The sequence below is a fragment of the Dendrobates tinctorius genome, unplaced genomic scaffold, assembly GCF_039654945.1.
Source record: "Dendrobates tinctorius isolate UK_male_01 unplaced genomic scaffold, ASM3965494v1 ptg000094l, whole genome shotgun sequence".
Classification (NCBI taxonomy): domain Eukaryota; kingdom Metazoa; phylum Chordata; class Amphibia; order Anura; family Dendrobatidae; genus Dendrobates; species Dendrobates tinctorius.
The window spans coordinates 13,130,015-13,152,046 of NW_027361762.1; the positions used below are offsets into that span (position 1 = coordinate 13,130,015).

The 22,032-nt window shown below is 40.2% G+C and overlaps 1 protein-coding gene across 3 annotated transcripts in view; it reads right to left on the reverse strand.

Moving 5' to 3' along the window:
• The window catches only part of ATF7IP (activating transcription factor 7 interacting protein), a 95,700-nt gene that overhangs the window by 68,774 nt on the left and 4,894 nt on the right, over positions 1–22,032 (reverse strand). The window contains exons 1-2 of one of the 3 annotated variants that reach the window (XM_073586674.1): positions 14,925–15,140; positions 1,296–2,680 (exon numbers count right to left, since the gene is read on the reverse strand). In XM_073586674.1, coding sequence (XP_073442775.1) covers positions 1,296–2,673 — 1,378 coding nt within the window. In that variant the 5' untranslated portion in view covers positions 2,674–2,680; positions 14,925–15,140. Of the gene's footprint in view, positions 1–1,295; positions 2,681–6,106; positions 6,194–14,924; positions 15,141–22,032 lie in introns of those variants that run through there. The other 2 variants (XM_073586673.1, XM_073586672.1) reach the window with 2 other exon arrangements.

The window sequence follows — 22,032 nt, forward strand, 5'->3', positions numbered from 1 at the left end:
AAATGTCACTAACTTCTGAACAGGTTACAACAGCCGAGAGACTAAGGCTGCTATTTGACCATGAATTGCCATGGCAAACATCAGGACCACACAAACATGATCTCCGGGTACCAATGAGGATAAATAGGAAGCCCCCAGACCCCGCTAACCATTCACATGATATAGTCACCATTTACAGCAGCATCTAAGGGGTTAAACACATATGGACGGTGCCAACACTGATCGTGGCTGATATAACTGACAACTTGCTGTAGTGTACTGTCAACAGCTTCTCGATTGTCACCTGTATGGGGAGGCTATTTTCTTATATCTCAGGTCAGTTAAAAGATGTATTGGCGGTCATTAAGGGGTTGTGGGAAGTTTTCCAAGTGTGAGGACACAGTCTGCAATCTTTTCCAGGAAAGCATGGCTTCTACAGTTCCTTGTCAAAAAATCTGTCTGGTAGTAATAAGAAGTTTTGAGGAAAGTGATCACAATTGTTCAAGCAGTTAAAAATAATTATATATAAATTTACAATTTTTTTTTCTTTCAGGTTGTGTGCACACGCTGCGGATTTTTGCTGCGGTGTACAGTACCATGATTCCCTATGGGAATTAAAAACTGCAATGCAGATGGTGCGGAATTTTCCGCGCGGATTATCTGCGGTTTTCAATCCGCAGAAAGAATTGACATGTCAATTCTTTCTGCGGATTCCCCTGCGGTTTGCCATCTCCTCCATTGAGGAGATGAAAAACCGCAGGGCAAAACCGCAGAGCAATCCGCAGGTAAAACCGCAGATATTTTGACCTGTGGTTTCACCTACGGACTTTACAAAATCCGCGCGGATGAATCCGCACCTAATCCGCAGCGTGTGCACACAGCCTAAGGGGTAGCACATATATAGAGATTAACCAAAAGTAACTATTGTAGAGGACTAGGCCATAAAAAGGGCTGCCATTTTCAGAAAGTCTCAAAAAAGTGCTACAAATTCTAAAATAAAAACCTCTATCCCCTGCCAATCCCACAGACGCTCCTTGGTTACAACCTGCTAAAATGTAACGGCTTCATGGCACGACGCTTAGTGATGGTACCAGTGGCACAGCACACAGCCACTGAGGCCACGGATAGGCTGAAGCAGACAAATGACGGAAGTTTGTAAGGAACAGACCATTAGGGCCCAACAAACCAACAGAGCTAGATCGGCAGTGGTTGGACAAAGCAAGTAGTATTTTTGAACATTTGGGGCTTTTTTTTCCTCTAACTAGACAACCCGTTTTAAAGCAATGATAGAAGTGCTGAATTGAGAAGAAAGTTACCTTGATCAGTTAAAATGCTCTCTTTCAGTTGAGTGCTTTCATCACAGGGGTCTTCTTCATCTGAAAGCACTAAAAAGGCTTCACTTGGCAGAGTCTCACTAGTATCAATCTTTGTTGGAGAAGCTGTAATATTTTCAGCTTTTTCTTCTTTATGAGGGACAGTTTCATCTGATTTGCCCTCTGAAAAACATTTATCTTCTAGTGGTGCAAGCTTTTCTAGAATAGGTATAATTTCATCAGTTTCCATTTCTTCTGCATTTTCCAACTCAGGCCCCATCTGTGCGTCTGATGGAGCCATATCAATTGGAGCTTCTGCAGGTAATGGAGATACTGGCTCTATATTTTGCATGTTATGGTCCACCTCCATGCTACTTGATATAGCCTCATCCCCAAAATTGTTTTGTTCTACCTTGGACTCTGAAGTTTCACTTTTATCCGCCAAAGGGGACCCATTTTCTTCCACATTCATACTTGGTGAAACATTCGTATCATGTGACTCATTTACAAGCGCTGCACTTTCCTGCTCTTCATCATTTCTTTCAGTTTGCTCAGTATTCTGTAGTTCACTCTGTAACTCATCAATGCTAGCTTCACTTTCTTGCTCCTTAGCTGTGAGATCATAGTTTTCTACATCATTACCAGAATTTACAGTCTCTGGTTCAAACGGCTCGTTAGTAATATTACTTTCTATTACATTCCCTAAATTATCAATAGGAGTCTCTGAAATAATGTCCATAGCTTCATTTTCCAATTCTCTGATCGGGGAGTTCTCCACAGGATTTTCATCTTCTGGCTTACTTGAGTCCTCTGAAACCATGCAATTTTCCTTCTCACTGGGAATGTCTAACTGGGTCTGCTCCTCTGGACTTTCAGGCTCGCAGGAGGGAATCTCCTCAAGCAGTTCATTGGAATCGGCTTGTTCTTCTCCTTTGTGAGGAACAATTTCATCCTGCTCTTGTTGGTTGGTGTCAGTTTGGATAGTCGTCTCTGTGGGCCCAATTGTATTACCATCTCCCTGACATACAGAACTTTTAGATAGTCCTAGATTAAGTGACAGCTTTAGGTCACTGGTTTGGTCAATGTGTTTTAAACTGTCTCTTAGGTCAGAAAGCTTCACAATAGGAATCTCAAGAGCATCACAATTAATATCTAGAATGCCATTTAAATTCTTTGAGTCCTCCATGAGTAATTTATCATTGCGGGAGTAATTCACATCTGAATTGCCATTTTCATGTAGTCCATTAACTAGCTTCACCTCTGGAGATTTAAGCAGGTCCACTTTTGCTTTGTGTACAGCTTCCAACTGATGGCGGTCACTTGCTTTCATTGTTTTGCGGGCTTTAAACACTTTCTTTTGAGGTTCCACCGCAGTTTCCATGTCAAACCTTTAAAACAAGAAATTGACAGAGCATAATGAGCACAGGTGTAAAATGCAGGCACAAGTTACAAAAAAAAAAAAAAAAAAAAAAAAAAAAAAAAAAAAAGGCACAGAACATTTCCCCACACAGTCATACACTTGTGACTAGGTTATATGACCCTCTGACAAGAGGAATAATGACCCAAATCTGGCAATATATTTAATAATGTGCATAAGGCATAACAGAGAAAAAGGCATGATGTAATTATAAAAACATGAAAAAAAAAAAAAAAACCTGCATGAAGTAACTCTAAGGCTAAGTGCACACGTTGCAAAAAATTTCTGCTCAAAAACCTGAATCCCTTCCCAGAAACCGCACCTATTTTTCGGCGGCGTTTGTTGCGTTTTTTTCCGTAGCGGTTTCTAAAAGCATGGAAGAAGCCAAAACAGCGGATAAGTCTGCAAAATTAATGTGCATGCTGCGTTTACCGCGATTAGTTTTTTTCACGGTAAAAACGCATCAATGTGCACAAAAAGTGCAAAATGCATAGAAATGACTGCAGTTTATTTTTAGCGGTTTTAGAGTGAAAACCGCGGTAAAAACCGCTAAAAAAACGCTGTGTGTGAATACAGCCTAATAGCAATTGGCTCATTTCGGGGACACAACTGCATCAAGGTCAATACTGATCCATTGAAAGCTGCACCAGAGGTCCTTTCTTAAAGGGAACCTGACGGTGGATTCATGCTGTCGAAACAATGGGCAGCATGAATTTGTGGTTGGATTATTCCAGCCATTTATGTGGTACGCTAAGGATACAGCACTTTGACGTCATCTGAATGCGGTCCTATTTCTTTCATAGACCCAAAGACTTGAACTGCAGATTCTCATCAAAATTGGACACATCTGCTATCTGTTCCAAGGATTACAGCACCATAGAATATCATAGGTACGAGTGTCATCCATGAAAACCACGGATGGCACTTGTACAAAACACTTGATCATATGCAAGAGCCCTAAAACTGAAACACTTTACAGCACAGTATGAAAGGCCAGCTGAGGACAAATGTGCCTCAGATGACTAGCCCAAGGCAGGTGCCCCAGTAGCCTTTTCCTACTCGACTCCCCTAGACTGTTAGAGACACTGCTGTCTAGGACTAGTAATTGGAGAAAGTCTTTAAGCCTGCTTTTTATAAACAAATTCTCGCTGAAAAGCTTTAGCAGTTCAGAGAAAAACTACACGCCTGCAATTGCTAACAATGATTTGGTCAGCATGACAGATTATAGGTTCCCTGTATATATTAAAACACAAAAAAAAAAAAAAAAGCCAGTATAAAAGTTACAGCTAAAAGTTATATTAGAACCACAGTACACCACATGGCTATGATCAAACTTCAAAGTTCAATTATATTGACTTTTTTTTTTAATGTGGTACAAACTTATATATGGTCACATTAATAAGACCATAGTCCTGCATAAAAAAAATCCTCTAGTCTGATCATCATTTAATCTGCATCAATGGCTTCTAGTTCTCCACACTCATCTTTAAGGCCTGGCTGTAAGGCTATAAGGCTAGTGGCTGCATCAGCTTCCCTCCACCACCAGTTAGACTTAGACCAACCAAGTCTTAACCTTCTCTGCCATATTAGCATAAAATGAGAAATCAGAACAAATGTGTTCTGTAGGATTTTAATATAACTTTATTTATAGTCAAGTGAGACTTTATGAACCCAATACCTAAAATGTAAGAAAGTTATGCTATGTGTTACACATCTTATTTCTTGGTTTGTGATCTTTTTTAAACCCTCAGTACTCTAGCACTGATAGATGTGTCGTGGAGCGAGTCTGTGTGTAGCTAGATCAGGAGCTGAGCCCACATCACACAGGGCAGATGCCTGCTGGGCTGTGTTACATAGCCGGCATCTGCCTCTAACAGCAGCAAATTGCCTGTTAACCCTTTAAATGCTGCTGTGAAACAGTGACAACAGCATCCATGTACAGATACAGCCCAGGCATTTCCTCAGATGCCCACTGGCTCCCAGAACTTTGGTACGATGAGCTGCTATGGCAGCTTGGGCCTGCTGAAGGCCCAGTGAAGGCCATGTTAGGTTAACCTATGAAGTCCAGCCACTGAGCTTCATTAGAGACCGTAATTTTTACGGTACACTGCAATACTAATATATAGTACAAGAGGTGAAATGATCACAAGTTCAAAATGTCCCGCTGTGTTGGGGAAGAAAAATAAATTTGAAATCACCCTTTCCCCAGCTAAAAATAAAATGTGAAAAAAAAAAAATACATATTATGTATTGATGAGTTTGCAAAAATCTAATGAAAATATAAAATGGTATTACCTCTACAGTAAATGATGCAAAGAGGAAAAAATTGACACCACCAAAATTGCTGTTTTTGTTCCTTATTTCCCTTTATCATCAAAGTCGGAAAATAGAAAAGGAGGTAAAAGGTTTAAGTGGTTCTGATTATTCAGATCAGGGCCACGGCCATCAGCTCATTTCACCACACGAAGATAAACTGAATTTTATGGCCATCGTGTAGTTCAGCAATTGCCGCAGTATCGATATTATTGGCCCATGGCATAACTACCAGCATATCATATGTGGTTATGTGCTTGAAAACTACTTAGCACCCGTTAAATTGGGAGATTGCCACGTGACTAATGAGCTTGACTGCCAGCTTACATAACAAGTGAAAGATGTGATTGGGAGTTTGGATGTGTAGGAGGGGTCATCATGTAAATGACGCTTACAGGCATCGAGAATGACACCCCGGTCAGATACTGATCTTCCTGCTCAATCAAGAATGCTTACAGAATCCTGCACTTGCAAGACTTTATCGTAAAGGATTTCAGAAATCCACTGCAAATTTTCTTGGCAGAACATTACCAGTGGAGAGGTGTTAAATAATTACTGCCTACAATTTTTTTCCTTATATAAATCGAGGCACAAAGTCCTGCAATAAGTCCGTTTAATAACTATACAGTTATTCGGTTATACGGTTAAGTTTTCTTGCACTTTAGTTTACCAGCCATATTGCTCACATCTGTGGTAGCCTTGGATACATTTAAGTGGCTTCCTCTGTGCTGGGAAACTAGCAGGAAGGTGTGTCACATTGTAACCCTACACCAAAACAAGCCCAAATATGTTAATGATGCATTAGGCGCATGGCATAACAGCACTTGCTAACAAAGGCCAGTTTAAAGTCACAAAAAACACTTCTGTACTTGCACATCCTACAAATTTTGTACACTTAGTGTATCTTAAGGCGCATTTCAAATAAGGCCTTATAAATTTGCTATGACTGAAAACTGCAGACAGGAGCCTGCTCTATTCCATCAACATCTCAGTGCCCTGCTGCAAAAAAAAAAAACACAAAGAAGCAAAGGATTGAAATGAGTTTTTAAATGAATATAAAAAAAAAAAAAGAAAAAAAGCATACCGGAAAGGGAGCCCCCTGCAGCCATGGTGCCGTCAAAGATCAGCTCTCCCGGCAAATAAGCACACCAGCCCTGTCTGATGTCAGATGAATGAGTGCACAATTTGCATAGCAGCAACCATTGGTTTTTATGCTTCACATTATGCAAACCAATCAGGATAGCCAGCAGCCAGCTGAGTGCACAGAGGAGGAGGGGATGGAGAAATCTGCCTAGTAACAGGGAGACTGGGAAAATGTCATGTACCAAGGGCTGACCAGGATGTGGAAATGGAAGAAGATTGTGGCAGGACTTGGTGAAATTACAAAGAACATTTGCCATACATTTTACATGGTTTAATATAATTTAGCCATTTACAGATGGAGAGTGAATTATAACTAGAATAATGTATTTTACCAGGGAAGCTTCAGAAGAAAATGCTTTTAAATAAATGTTGCACACGATTCAGTCTGTTTACATCACCGACATCAGAAAAAGTATCGGTGGCCCTATAGGTACACAGACAGCACAGATCACTAGGACAGAAATGCAGAACACCAAGTCACCACTATTTTAAGGACATTATGAAGTACAGCTGTAAAGTGATGGCACGGTGCTCAATATATGCATGAGCCTAAGAGACAGGCATGCTCAGAGGGAAACAGCAGGCGTGCCATTGTACTAGAGCCTCTGCTCATCTGGCCACTGCAAAGGTCCCTTCTGCAGGGTTAATAGAGCATGCCTGATGGTGTGTGCCTACTAAGCCATCCATGGCACCAGGGAGGGGACATCTTCAAACAACCCTGTGGGGCCACAAGAATTGAGAAAAAAAAATAATATATATATCACACTGTATATATATTTATTTATTATGTGAATGAGCTGGCAAGTACTCCGAGGGCAGTCCCAGCCCGTAAGCAGCACATGCGCCAGATCAGGCTCATACGGTGCATGAATGAGATCTCAGTACAGATCAAACTATCACTCCAATGCAGCTGTCCATAAAAGTTGGACACCTGGAGAACTTACCAGATCTGGGACGGGTATCAAGGTACAACTTGATACTGCATACATTAACAAAATCAGCAACCATAATGGTATAAGTGAAAATGTCAATAAAGTCCCCTACCCGATTTTGTAGATTGTCAATTAGGCATACACCATCTGATAGACTCCCTCATACAATTTTAACTGCCCTAAAAGGGAGTGAGCCATCGGAAACATTAACTATTGTTAAATCAGGTGTTAACTTTCCATTTTTTTTTTTTTTTAAACAAAATTAGAAATGCAATTTACACACTGGCCACTAGGGCTTCTTTAGATCAAATCTCTGGTGCTCTAAAATTCATATGAACATTAACCACATTGTGCCACGGACATTGTGAAGAAAGGGAAGCAGGGTCAGCTGTGACACTGTTTATTGCGCTTGGTGGATCCTGTTTGATCAGCTGTGTATAGAGGTTATCAGCAGAGGCAGGATTACAATGACTAATGAAGAAACTGCTGTAAACGCTTCCTATAATGTCAGCAAGTATAGCCCCCGTGGCCAGTGTGAAAGTTGTAAGATTAGTACTTTTAATGTCTAAGATTATAATGCAATATGAAATACATGCTTTTTTATTTTTGGCAATTTTAAAACACAAAACCCTAATTTAAAAACAATTTTCTGTTGACACATTCCCTTTTAAATAGCTTCAACAGGTAATCTTTTATTTTTATATAGCGCTAACATATTCCGCAGCACTTTACAGTTTTTGCACATATTTTCATCACTGTCCCTGATGGGGCTCACAATCTAAATTCCCTATCAGTATGTCTTTGTAGTGTGGGAGGAAACCGGAGTACCCGGAGGAAACCCACGCAAACACGGGGAGAACATACACACTCCTTGCAGATGTTGTCCTTGGTGGGATATGAACCCAGGACTCCAGCGCTGCAAGACTGCAGTGCTAACCACTGAGCCACCGTGCTGCCCAGGTAACACTAATCATAATATTTTAAGGATCCTGCAGGACTTTTTCCTTACTACAAGAGTGGTAAAAAGTTGACCAGCTCCAGATCTAAACAAGCTATGCCCCTGATCAGGTTGTTTGCCAGAATCAGTGTTGCAGACATTTTTTTACCAGTTTTCATAACTTTATAAATACTAGTGGCTATATTATGGATTCTGCACATTTTTTAAGCCTCAAGCCAAAAAAAAAAAAAAAATTGTACAGGAAATTGGATTTAGGATCCATTATCTAGAAATGGGTGACATTGTCCCTAGGTATTTACTATAGTACATATATAGGAATTATAAAAAGTCATTTTATAATTTAGGTTTAAAAAGAAAAAAAAAAACCTTAAAAAGAAACTTAAAAACTTGAGCCCACAGGATAGGACAAAAATAACAATTCAATTTAAAAAGATCAAATGTTAAAGTGAACCATTTTTTCTTAAATTTCTGACAAATTGAGTGCCAAGAGCTAATGGAGAGGTTTAAGGAGATCTGGCTACAATTTACGTCTATGGGGTCTGGCCCTTGGTTTATTGAAGTCTACAACTTTATTGCCAGATTCTTTGCTCCTCCCAAAGACATGTAGTTTCAGGTGTCTGCCAGCCAGTCTCCTTCTCTATAATAAAGTACCATGCACACTACATGGAGAAAACGTTTTGGCATGCACCTCTTAAGACATTAAAATCAAGGTTTTTCATTTAGTCCAAATGTCACATGTGTAATATCCAGCCTCGAGCCATGCAGTCTGCTTTTACATTTGACATACAAAACAGTGAGTGTTCCAAGCTGGAAATTTTCTTGGTCCCTTTATGACATTTTTAGAGGACTGTTTATGATGTAGGAACAATGTATTCCGTTCTAATTTGTGTATGTGCTTTTACATTTGAGAATGAAAGTCGTATTGAAGAGCTCACACAATACGATTGTGGCCCTGTAATAGGATGTCAGCATTATAACAAGCCAGTAAAGGAAGAGTCTTCTCTAACATTCCACGATCAACTGAGTGGTATTATTGAAAGTAAAAACATTTCAGGAACTACAGCAACTCGTCCACGAAATGGCAGATCAGGTAAAGTTAGAGTTGGATCACCGCGAGAGGATAAAAGTTGCCTTTTACTCGTAACTGCAGACTCCAAACTTCCTCTGTCATCAACATTAGCACAAAAACTTGTGCACCAGGAGTTTCATGGCAAGGGTTTCCATTGCTGAGCAGTTAAGTCTTACATCACCAAGCCTCTGAGAACACCATTGGACTCTGGAGCAATTGAGAGGTGTTCTGTTGAGTGACAGATCACACTTATCTCGCATCCGATGGAGGAGTCTGGATTTGCAGAATATGACTTACTTGAATTGTGCAACTGTAAAGTTTGGTTCTTCAAAGTCAATGTCATAAAAGCACCTATAGGAGTAATGGGAAGGTGTCCCAGTACAGCTGTCCATATAAGTGTGTGGCAGACAACAATCTAAAGTTTACAGCAAACTTTAGGCCCTGCAGAATGGAAGCAGACCATCAAAACACAGCAATATTTAGTTTTCCAGTGTGTTGTACAAATGATTAAGTGGATTTTATACAAATATAACTGGAAAAAAAAAAATCAAAATAATTGAGGAACAACAAAAAAAAAAAAAAGAAAAACAAACCTTCAGTTACATTAACGTAGTAGTAAACAAATTATACTTCTCATTAGGCAGCAAAGAAATAAAGTTAAATGCCATGTCACAAGAAACAGCTTGTCAGCCTTGTCCATCAGTTCACATTACGTTTAGGCAGTCCGTTAACGCTGCCATTGCCCTCCATTGTTGGGCGCATCGCGACGCATGCCGTAAAGCGGCACACGTTCGCGATGTGCCATCATTCAGTGACGGAGCCTCGGACACGGGCTGCAGCGTCTGAGGCTCAGTCACCGCTAGCGCTGATGAATCATCAGCGCTAGCGGGTATAGCATAACGCGATCGCGTTATGCTATACCATTTAACCAGCCCGTCAACGCTATGCGTTGAATAGGCTGGTTAAACGTAATGTGAACCTAGCCTAATCAGGGCACCCAATGTAAATGGACTATCACAATTTGTACACATTGATGACACCTTCATCAGACGCCAGCTTAGTAGAACAGAATCAGCCTACATTCTGGGCCTCCTTCCCTTTGCAAACAAAAAATGCTTGAAAAAGCAAAGATCTGCCACTATAGCAAACGTACATGCGCAGGCAGGCATGCAAGGTTAAAAAGAGTAGCCATTGCCCAAAACTGATTTAAATAAGGGCTATGCATAAAAAAAATTTTTTTTTTAACAAAACACAATCTGTAATAAAAAAAAAAAAAAAAATATATATATATATATATATATATATATATATACACACACACACACACACACACACACACACACACACACACACACACACACACACACACACACACACACATATACCATATTTTCCGGCGTATAAGACGACCCCCCCAACTTTTCCAGCTAAAATAGAAAATTTTCTTAAAAGTCGGGGGTCTTCTTATATGCCATGTGTCATCTTATATGCTAGGTGAGGGGGAGTGGTCCCGATGACAAAGGGAGGGTGTACATGGAGTTATCATCCCCCTTTTACCTCATTGGTGGCAGCAGTGCTGTCTGCGGGTCTCTGTGCTGGAGATCGGCGGCTACTCCATCTGCACTGTGGCGGCTCTGTGCTGGGGATCGGCGGCTCCTCTTTGTCCAGCGTGGGGGCGCTCTGCTGGGGGGCGGCTGCCGAGGCTCTCTGTCCAGCATTGGGGCTCCTCCGGCATTTCCCCAAAGCCTGGAGGCTCAGGCAGCTCCATTGCTGCGATACGGTGGCCTCCCTGAAAATGGCCGCCGGAGCCCGTGTATGCTCAGATTCAGATCTCGTCTCCCGAGATCTCGGGGTTAAAAAGTCGCCATATACGCCGGAAAATACGGTATATATATTATGGAAGAAGCAACATAAAAATTAAACAGACAATGTGGGTGCAAGCCTTCCAGGCATATACCAAACCTCAAAAATAGTTCTCAAGATGAAAGCAGCACACCAAAAGAAATCCAGTCAAAGTGCTATTTATTAGCCCATCTGGCTAGTTGCCCATCCAGCGACGTTTCGGTCCTGGGAGTTGTGGACCTTTCTCAAGCCTGACAGTGGTCCACAACTCCCAGGACCGAAACGTCGCTGTATGGGCAACTAGCCAGATGGGCTAATAAATAGCACTTTGACTGGATTTCTTTTGGTGTGCTGGTTTCATCTTGAGGACTATATCTTGCAATTTTCATACAGGCCATTGGGGATTATTTTTGGACTGATTTCCTAGATTAGGAAACACCACATGTACATAGCCACATGAATGATCATGCCATTGGGGTGGGCAGGGTTCGCTCCTTTTGCGCTCCCGTCCTCCTGTCCCAGGAGAGGAGCTGCTGCCAGAGAGTCCAGCGCGATCTCTGTACCTATCTGCTGGTGATTTCTTTGCCTCCCAGCTATATGCCCCCATGTGATCTGTGCCCCTCGTGATCTTTGTGGCCCTAGCTATGTGCACCCCCTGTGATCTGTGGTCCCCCAGCTATGTGCCCCAATATGATCTCTGCGCCCCAAACAATATGCCCCCATGATCTGTGGCCCCAGCTATGTGCCCCATAGATATATGTCACCCTGCGATCCCTGTGCGCCCCAGCTATGTTCTCACCTGTGATCTTGCTGCCCGCCCAGCTACATGCCCCTGTGATTTCTGTGCCCTCTAGCTATATGCCCGCCTGTGATCCGTGCCCCCCCCAGCTATGTGCACCTGTGATTCCTAGCTTTGTGCTCCCTTACTATGTACCCCCTGTGATCTGTACCCCGTGATCTCCATCCCCTGCAGCTGTGCCCCTCCATGACCTCTGTGCCCCCCCCCCCCCCCCAAGAGTTTCGTGCCACCCCTGGTGATCAGTGCCCCCCTGTGAATGTATATGATTTACAAAACTTATGGTGACAAAAAGTTGACTGCTCTCCTGGCCGACAAACCTGGAAAAGCAGCTGTGAGAAGCAACATGATCAGTATCACCTAATATCACAGCTGCACCAAATAGAAGCTCCAGCTGTCACATTATGGGTGAGTTACCATAATTAATTGTTTGACTAAATATACTGGGGTAATTTTCAAGGTGATCATTTTTTTGTGGCCCCCAAATGATGGTAGAAGTTTAAAAATGGCCCCCAGCTGGAAAAAGGTTCCCCACCCCCGCCTTAAACAGTAACAGCCATTGAATTGACATTTTTTCATAAATTCATTGTAAACATGAGAATAAGAAACTTTGTATCAGTAATATATGCTTGTTTTTCCTCCCAGACCGATCTTCCTTCTCAACGCAACAATAAAAATCCGTCTTCAGTGAAGACATTTTTTTCATTACTGAGATAAGGATCAAGCAGTTACTGTTTATGAGAGTCTATGGGGGTGGGTGGAGGGAAGCAGTTCCAGTCAAACAGACATTCTGCAAGTTCGCCTGAAATGACAGGTACACTTTTGAAAGGAAATGTCAGGGGAGATGGTTAATTGATCTCGCAGTAGGACTTTGTAGCTGTACACATACAGATAATGGAGTGGCTCATGATGGGTTCATGCAGCTCTACTTGTATACACATATAACAGATTGTTAGACTTAAGGTACTGTCACACTTAGCGATGTACCAGCGATCCCGACCAGCGATATGACGCGGTCAGGATCGCTGGTACATCGCTAAGTAGTCGCTAGTGAGCTGCCACACAGGCAGATCTCACTAGCGACATCGCTGGGGACGGGGATCGCTACTTACCTGTCACACCAGGCGATCCTGCGTCCTCCCGCCCGGCTCCACGCGTCGCTCGTCTTCACAGCAGGAAGCGCCGCAGGAAGCTGACGACGAGAAACAGTCCAGGACGTTCTCGCGCGATCAGCGATAATCAGCGGGGGAGCCGGTCGCTGGTAAGTATCAGACACAGAGATATCGCTAGCAATATCGCTATAACGTCACTAGTTATATCGATATTGCTAGCGATATCTCTTAGTGTGACATGCCCTTAAGGGAATGTGAAAACATTAAGTATTTGGTGCATCTCATGGCAAGAAACCCGAAGATTAAAATAGGAGTTTTTAGATGCATTTTTTTGGTGCAGATTTTCCCCATTCGTTGGTATGAGTGAAATCTGCAGCAAAAATGCTGAAAAAAATTGACATGGAGCAGATTTAGATCTGCAAAACATAACTAAGCAACGTGTGCATGAACTTCAGGATCATTCATTTTGCTATCAGGAAACCCTTCAGGTTTTGTTAAAAATCTCCAACATGTGCACAGGCCCTAAACATCAAGCACATTTTACCTTGTGTTCCACCTCCATTTCCTTATAGACTGTAAACTTGCTAGAAGGACCCCCCTCTTGTTTATTAATGAATTATATATTTTGTTACTCTGTAATGTATGATATATTGCTTATACTCGTACCCTCGGATTTATAGTGTGGCAAAATATATTGGCGCTATAAAAATAAATTATTCTTACGGCTTGCAAAAATGTATAACCAACTTCTGCTGACTGCAATCATCCTCATCAGCTTGCTTTTCTTGCACATTTCATCTTGGAATATCCTCAAGGAGATCAGAAATCCAAAATCTAATGTCTATTGCAAGTTCAGGCATTATGTCAGCTTTCAGAATCTTGCAATTTTTGGCAAATACTGGTAATTATGAATAGAAATTGCCATCAGTACAATACCATCCATTCTTTTTAGAAGACAAGGAACAATCACCTGCTCCCTGAAATCTGAATCTCAAAAAGGTTAAGCAAATGCAACCCTTGGTCATTGACAGGTCGAACATTAACCACCAATTAGCCAGTGTCCCAATGATGCGCTCAGTGACCAAATTATTGCACAGTGAGGCATAACTATTAATTAGACATCACTGGTTTAAAGAGTTAAACAATGGGTTGGATATTAATAAATATGGAATTTGATATCAAATCTCCAAGCAACACCATTTCCTTTAAATTGATTTAATCACTAATATTAATTGCAAAAAATGCTGGAATGCACCTTTAAAATAATCTATTTAGGCATAGGTATGGTTATGTTCCAATAATGACATTCAAGCTGAGCAAGGGGAGAAAAATAAAAATATTTTGTTTACAAAAGGAAGCATGAAAACATAAGACATTAAACCCAGGAGAAAAAGAAAAAGTAATCAGTTTGAAGACACACCTACATTTCTATTCTAACTAGGAAAAGAATAGCGAAAGGAACAATACAGAACATAAACACTAGAGTGTGCTGCAACAGCAACAGATAATAAGTACAGAAACATTAGGAGAAAACAAATAGAAAAGTTATTGCAGTGATTGCTGCAAATATTACAGACGCTTCACTTAAAATAACTACACTAAGAAATGTTTTGCCCAAAACTTGATATTTGGTACTAAGGCAACAATAACTCTTTGTACCACAAGTCTTACAGCTTTAATATGAAGGGGTAAAAACCGGGTAGTTTGCATGTAACAAAGATATCAAACCACCTGATGCCAAATTAATCTTAGCAGCTTTACCAATACAGCACATAAATACTATATACATGTTCTATAATGATTAGGTATATATACACACATTTAAATCTATTCATACACACAGTAGCACAAGTCCCCTGTGGGTGGCGCTTTGGCAGAATTACTCCTCATTCAAAAGGTTTGCCACTCCCCCAAATACATTAATCACCTTCAGTCTCAGTCTGGACATCAACCTTGCAGCTTTAAGGAAAAGTGTCATTAGTTTTAACAACTTTATCATAAAGATGTGTACTTGCACAATTTCACAATAAAACAAAATAAACTGCCTTACCTGGAAAAACAATGCCCGCGAAGCAATCTTCACTTTTAGAACACACCACCAAGTTGCAAACCCACATGTACTCAGTATTACACACACTGCACGTTAACGTACAAAAAAATATATATCAAGAAACAAATACAGTCATGTTATATTTAACATTAATAAAAAGACTGATCCAGATTGCCATGTAAGAACCTTCTACATAGAATGCAAAACCAATAGCAAAAATGAACAAAAAACCATAGCAGAGAAGAAGCTGTAGAAGAGAGACTGATCGTGTAGTTACTATGGTCTGGACTCTTTGTACTGCTTTTCTGTGCTTGCCAACTAGAGTACTGCAGCAAATGTGTTGAGCGAGGCCCCTCCTACACCACACACAGCAGCACCAGCAGACTAAACTAATCCCTAGCAGAAAAAGACAAACAGGACATGATCAAGGCAGGAGCAAGCTCTGCTCCTCACACTGGCCAATAAAAAGCTAAAGAGAAATAGAAAACAGGACCTGGGAGAATATACTAAATAAAACAAACAAACCTGAAAAGCAAAATCAGGTCTATTCTTAAAACTCCAGAAAGAGAAGAAATCCTACACTTTAAATGCTAATTTTGGGAGGATTGTAGCACTTGGTTAAGTAAACATGCAGCACAAGGAAAGAAAACTCATGCATTTATCTTAGCAAATGCTGTTGTGGGAATGCAAAAAAGGCTTCCCTAACTAAAAAGGAAAAAAACAAAAAAAAAAAAAAAAAAAAAAACACGAACAAAAGAAAACATTTGATTGAAAATGTACTTACTTCTAAGACATACTACTAGAAAAAAAAAAAAATTATAAACTTATTAAATGCATTCCCGAAGAAAGATGTTTTTTACAATTTGGTAGACATTTAAGAAAAAGGGGTCTCCTAGCTAAAACAAATTCCTGAGATTTCCGGATGGCTATCAATTTGACAACCCACATACCTCACCAAATATTTGTATCCAAGAGTTGTATGTCAGGAATGTATTAACATTAACCTTCACTGATTTGCAACGCGGGGGTCAGTGACAAGAGGGCTAGTCCTTGAGGCGCTCATTATAACGCCACCAGACATCATCCTATTTTCCTAAAGATGAAGAGGCCCTTTCACGCAGCTGTTATTTTTGCGGTTAGATCACAGATCCATTACAATGGACTTGTCTTTCCATATGCTTTTTTTGATAAGCAGATTTTTTTTCTGAATTTACATGTCCTACTTTGATCAGGGTTGTGCTCAAACTCAAATTCAAGTAAATGGTAAGTTGGGAAAAAATAAAAATATTCGCACATGGATGGCATTCATTTGCTGTCTGTATTTTACTATTCAATGGGTAGGAGAAGCAAAGAATTTTTTTCTTTACACAAGAAAAACAGAAGAAATAAGAAATGTAAACTCGGACACTGACCAAAAATGTATCCATGATACTGAAAAAAAAATAAAAAAAAAAAGTGTTTCTTTTCTGTCACATGAAAAATTATGTTAAACCAGCCTAATTGAGAAACTGAAGTTTCCCTATCCCAAACTGAGCCAGAGACATTGCCAGCTTTTAGATTTTCTGGTGATTTTTAATGGATTTCAATGGGATGTGTGTTTATTGCACACGAGGGAATTCATAGGAGTAGATTTAGTAAAAGTTTTAGATAATACAAATTTATACAATTTTATAAATAGTTGTGTCAAATTTATCAAAGCACAGGTTAGATAAATCTGGGACCTCTTTAGATTGGCTTGTGAACATGCCATCAGTTGACCAAGCAATAGACATTAAAGGGATTGTTAGATGAATGATGGATTAGCCGACAGCCATCTCGGCTAGCTCTCACATACACCGTGATCGTTCGACCAAACGCTTGTGTTCTGGAAGTCATAGCTGCCACCAGACGAGTCAGACAGCAGCTTATCTCCCAGAGAATTACAAGGGATCAGCAGTCCAAAAATTGGACACAAACTGGATCCTTAACCCCACTGACAGTCAATTGTCTTGGGCCCCTACACACTTTAGTCAGTAGAAACCGTCAATATTGGTGGGTTCGTCCAACATTAGTCTAATGTCTATGCTGGTGGTGCAGGGCTTAAGGGTGCATTTACACTCTAAACAAGTTAGATCACTTGACACATGAGCAAAACGCTCAACTGGTGAAATGCTTAACCAAGAAGAACAAAAGGTATCCTATGGGCACAGAGTGATTGTGTCATTCATGCTCTGCACACAAAAGTGCAGTCGGCCTGCCTAAACAGGCTATTTAACAACTGTACAATTATTACCAGCCACCATAATTTGCTGTAAATGTACTTTTTTGGTCCAAGAATTTAAACCAAATGTCGCGGGGGGGGGGGGGGGGGGCACAATTTAGGCTACAATTCTTGTTAAGTGTTACAAAATGGGACCACCACAACATTTGTGTGATTTTCCTTGTGACCTGGATAACAGGTCCTTTGGGCTACAACCAGTTTTGCGCTGGCTAGACTGATAAAGGAACATAATGGATCTCCTGTTACTCTTAACCATTAGGGGGTTATGGACTATGTTACAGTGAGATACTCTGATCACGATCCACAGAACTGTCAGCAACTGGTAGATGAACGCAGCAAAGAGGACAGGATTGGAACTAAAACAGGATGTGGAGCTTGGAATAGGACTGTAAAAAGAACGGACAGTTGGAACAAGATCATGACCACAAGACATGCAGAATGTGGCTATAGGACAGGAGAGTAGCCAGGACCTGATCAGGACCAGTAGTACCAGGCATAGTATGAAACCTAGCCAGAACAAGCCCCGAATCAAGATCAGGTGAAGTTCCACGGGTTCCGTAAGTCCTGGAATAATCAACAAAGCGGTTTACAGCACCATCCAAAGGAACAGCAGGTGGAGTGAACAGTATGAAGAGTTGTGCGTTGAAGACACTCAGGCACTGGAGACAAGCACCCCAAGAAAGATATTAGGAACCATTTAACTAGAGGCAGGAGCCACAATACAGAGGCCGAAACATTAGGAGCACCTATTTGGGCAGTAAAGGAAAGTACTGGGTACGGCAGACCTTGGCGAGCTCATCAGAAACACACGCATAGCAACAGAACGAGGAGGAATTAACCATTAAATGCCTGTATGGAAATACACAAGGGTGGGAACAAGAAGGAATGGGAGGCGGTCTGATCAGAGCAAGGAACAAATTACATATACAATTAGTTCAATTGAAGGCATAACACTATATAATCTAAAAGTGGTCAGGCTACATATACACTGAAAGTAGTAACGTAACTTTTCATGGCTAAAATAAAAAAAGCAAAACAAAAAACTTACATTACCAAAATGCTTAAGCGATCAAGCAGCTGCCCTGACACTTACAGTATATCATTAGTACATATTCTATATGTTATTCCTTACTCTGATCATGCCACCTCCTAGTCTCTTGATCCCATGTTTATGCTAATTTTTACTTTTTATAATGCAGGGAAAGATGATCTTGATATTTTACCACTTTTATCCTGCACCATTTCTTTGCTGGAATTTGCTGTTCTTATTGTTGTGCTACAGTGGACAGTATGTTTAGAGGTTAAAAAATTACACACTGCTTTTCTGCAGAAGCCAGGTGCGGCAATGTGCAATTGAGTCACAACAAAAGAGTATGCTAGGAACAAATGCCCCTGAGATTACATGGCATCCTGCCTGTAATTTAAGTGGCACCTGGTTGGTGCCTGCAAGGAGGATGCACATGGATGATGCTGGAGCAGTGAGGGCTGTAGTGAACAGCAATGCATGGAACATGTAGTTTTAGAAAAATAAAACCTGAATTTTCTCTAATATGATATAATTCCTTTAAAGAGATTTACCAACCAAACAGATAGCAAAAATTAGAGTCTAATTTTGGGGAAATTAAGTGGTCACAAAAAAAACAAAAAAAAAAAAAAACAAACAACTATCAAGTTTTTTTATTTTAACAAGTGTATGTGAATTATAAATTGAACTCCTCTTAAGCTCCAAATTAAAATGCAAAAAGTTTAAAAAAAATACAGATTTATTACTTTCAAGTTTAAGGGGGGGGTCTGGAAAAAAACTGCCAATTGTGAAAAAAAATCTAAAAAAAAAAAAAAAAAAAAAAAAGAAAATGCCTGCGTTTATAAAAAAAGGTGATCAACATTTCACAGTGATCCACTATGTAACCCTATTGTTTTCTGTAATTTCGTTCTTTTTGCGGTTGCTTTACTTCCCATCTTCTCCGCTAATGACTTGCAGATGCTTGTTCACACAAGGGGATATCACGCTATTATTAAAGATTCCATCAACCACAAATGAGCAAATTCTCACCGATGAGTGCAAACTTTCTAGATAATCATCCCGTGTAAAAGGCCCTCAGGTTTCCAATGCCTCTAGGGTATGGCCAGACAGTGGCTGTAACACGACTGTAAGCGATTGAGGTTTAATTGACAATCTGCAGGGGACTAACAGCTGCATACCCTTGCATTAATTGTACATAATTTGGAAAACCAAATCAAAAATTGCCTGTAAAGACAACTGTTCACTGTTACTTTGTGTGCAAAAATCTTCACATCTATGAACAACTTTTACAATAGTCTTCATTTGCTTCACTAAATTTATAAAACAATATATTATTGATTAAGAGACCGGTAAAGAAAAAAGATTGATGACTTAATATCTTGCATGTTCTTGTATACGTAGCATGGGTAACCTGAAGAAATGAAATCCTAACATCTAGGGAAAGATTTGTAGGAAAACAAATGTCATGTAACTTGCAGCAGAAGACAGATTATGGAAATTAATAAAAACCTCTAAATCTATTGCAGCTGAATTCTACTGGTTGAGGCTGAGGATCTGATGCTTGCCAACATGAGCAGCTCTTTTGTGCCTTGTGAGGTGACTCACTGGAAAATTACAGCTCCACCTCCTGCATTCCAGCCACCCTTCCCCCAATGTTTTTCATTAGCAGGCGCTTGGCTTCCCAGGATCCCAAACACCCTTGCAGTGCTGTTCTTGCTGCAGATCTATCTGCATGCATAAAGAGGCATGGCTGGCTGCAGCCGTTTTCTTTCAAGGTCACAGCAATGGCACAGAGAAGAGTGGATAGTAAAGTGCTTTATGAGATTAGAAACTGGAAGCTGCAATGTAATGTAGATCATAAGATTCGCTACAATAAAGGGCTACAAACGACAAATGCACTGGCAACATTTTAATTGTTAAAAATTATAAAGGAGAAAACGTTTAAAAAGGCGCATTGGAAATAATTAAATGTTTCAGACCTTCGCTTATACAATGATTTTTGCCTAGATCTAGATTTAAAAAAAAAAATCTAATATATATTTTTTTGGAAATATCTTGCTATTCATCAGCAAAAACCAATCTCTTCACCCCTAAGAAACTGCAAAAAAAAAAAAAAATCAGGCCTGGATTTCTAGCCATAGTACAATCATGTTAATCTAGCCTAATGAAAACAATACAAGGTCGAAAATCTTACAGTTTTCAAATTGTTAAACAATTCATAAGTTGTTGTAGAATAGTTATTTCATCTTCAAAACTGCAGCCAATATAAATGACCATGTGTTATTGTTCCTCAGCTCAACAACAAGTTATCATTTGTTAAACAATTACAGCACCGCCATGGCCTTTTGGTCACTTTGTACGACCTTACCCAAAGAAAGTTATAGCAAATGTACAACACTAACATGTGCCATTACCATCATTTCCTCCAAATTCTACAACACATTTACAAAATCTTGTCCCAATTGCCTATAACGTGCAGTTGCTAAATATCCCCATGTAAACTGTTAGTTTAAGGGCTTGTTCACACAGCGTTCCTACCACACAACCCCACCCTTCCCCGAGGAAAACAAATGCAGTGTTTTACAGTAGCAGTAAAGTGTATGTGATTTCATGCACATGCTGCTTATCTTTTTCTTCTGAATTTGAACAATTAAGTTTTTCAAGTCTGCATCATGTTAATTCTGTCTGATTTTGCAGCATTTTAGACCCAATCAAATGAATGAGGGAATAAGTAAAAATGTGCTAAGAACATATGTATTTTTGTAGAGTTTTTCCTATAGAAAAAATTTGCAGCAAATACTCAACATGTGAACATAACCTAAATCTTACATTGCACTTAGTCACCGATACTGATTTCTGTCTTCTAGATTTCCATTGGGCAGGCTTAAAACTATAGTCTAGCCATCTGGACAAAGGTGTACTTTGTGAACGAGGGCACACCATTTTTTAGTTAAGCTCTTATGTACTGGAGCAAGTATAATTCAGTATCCTTAACAATTCTACTGTTTCCTTCCATATGTTCTGGTCACAGGACTTCGCTGTAGTGTTTTGTTCCAGTTTTGAAGATCAACTGCAGAGTTTTATCAAGTAGAACCTTTCTATAGGTTTTGGGACACTACGCCATCAGCATGCAGTGACGTAAATGTCCAGTGCCTAACTGCATCTGCACAATGCTGCTGGACGAGAATTCCAGGCTCATCCCAGGTAACCCAACAGCTCTTATGCCATAATGCGGAAAGTCCTACAATGGGCATACATGGAAGACTAAATCCCAGCTGTATAACAGACAGGTGAATAAGTGGTCAAAAACCAAGTGGCCAGCTCCCTTTAAATGCACAGCCAAATTGGAGGTTTTGCAGACCAAAGAGCTTGAAGTTGTACATTCATGGCATGAACAAATGCGTGGATTTCACACGTTTCTTCAATTTAAAGTAGCGAAATTCTATCATCAGGCTACCAGATTAATGCATTTAAACATTTGGTTGTACCAAAGGGAAAGGATCCAGATTGGTCGTCCCAATTCAGAAAACAGCTTTTGAAATCAGTCAGCTTAGGATGGGTTCACATTACGTCTTAGACGGACTGCGTTAAACTCTTTCAGTGTGTACAGGACAGTACAGTAGAAAAATCTTCAGGCCCATATGGTTTATCAATGTTTTGAAAGATAATTTGTGTGAACAATTCCTGAAGAGGAATAATGGTGTTGGTTTCCATTTATACATTACCCATCACCAAGAGACTAGTGGAGAATAAAGTCTACTACATTTACGTAACAAAATTTACCATCACCTCTTTCCAAGAGACAAAAAAATAAAAAAAATAGG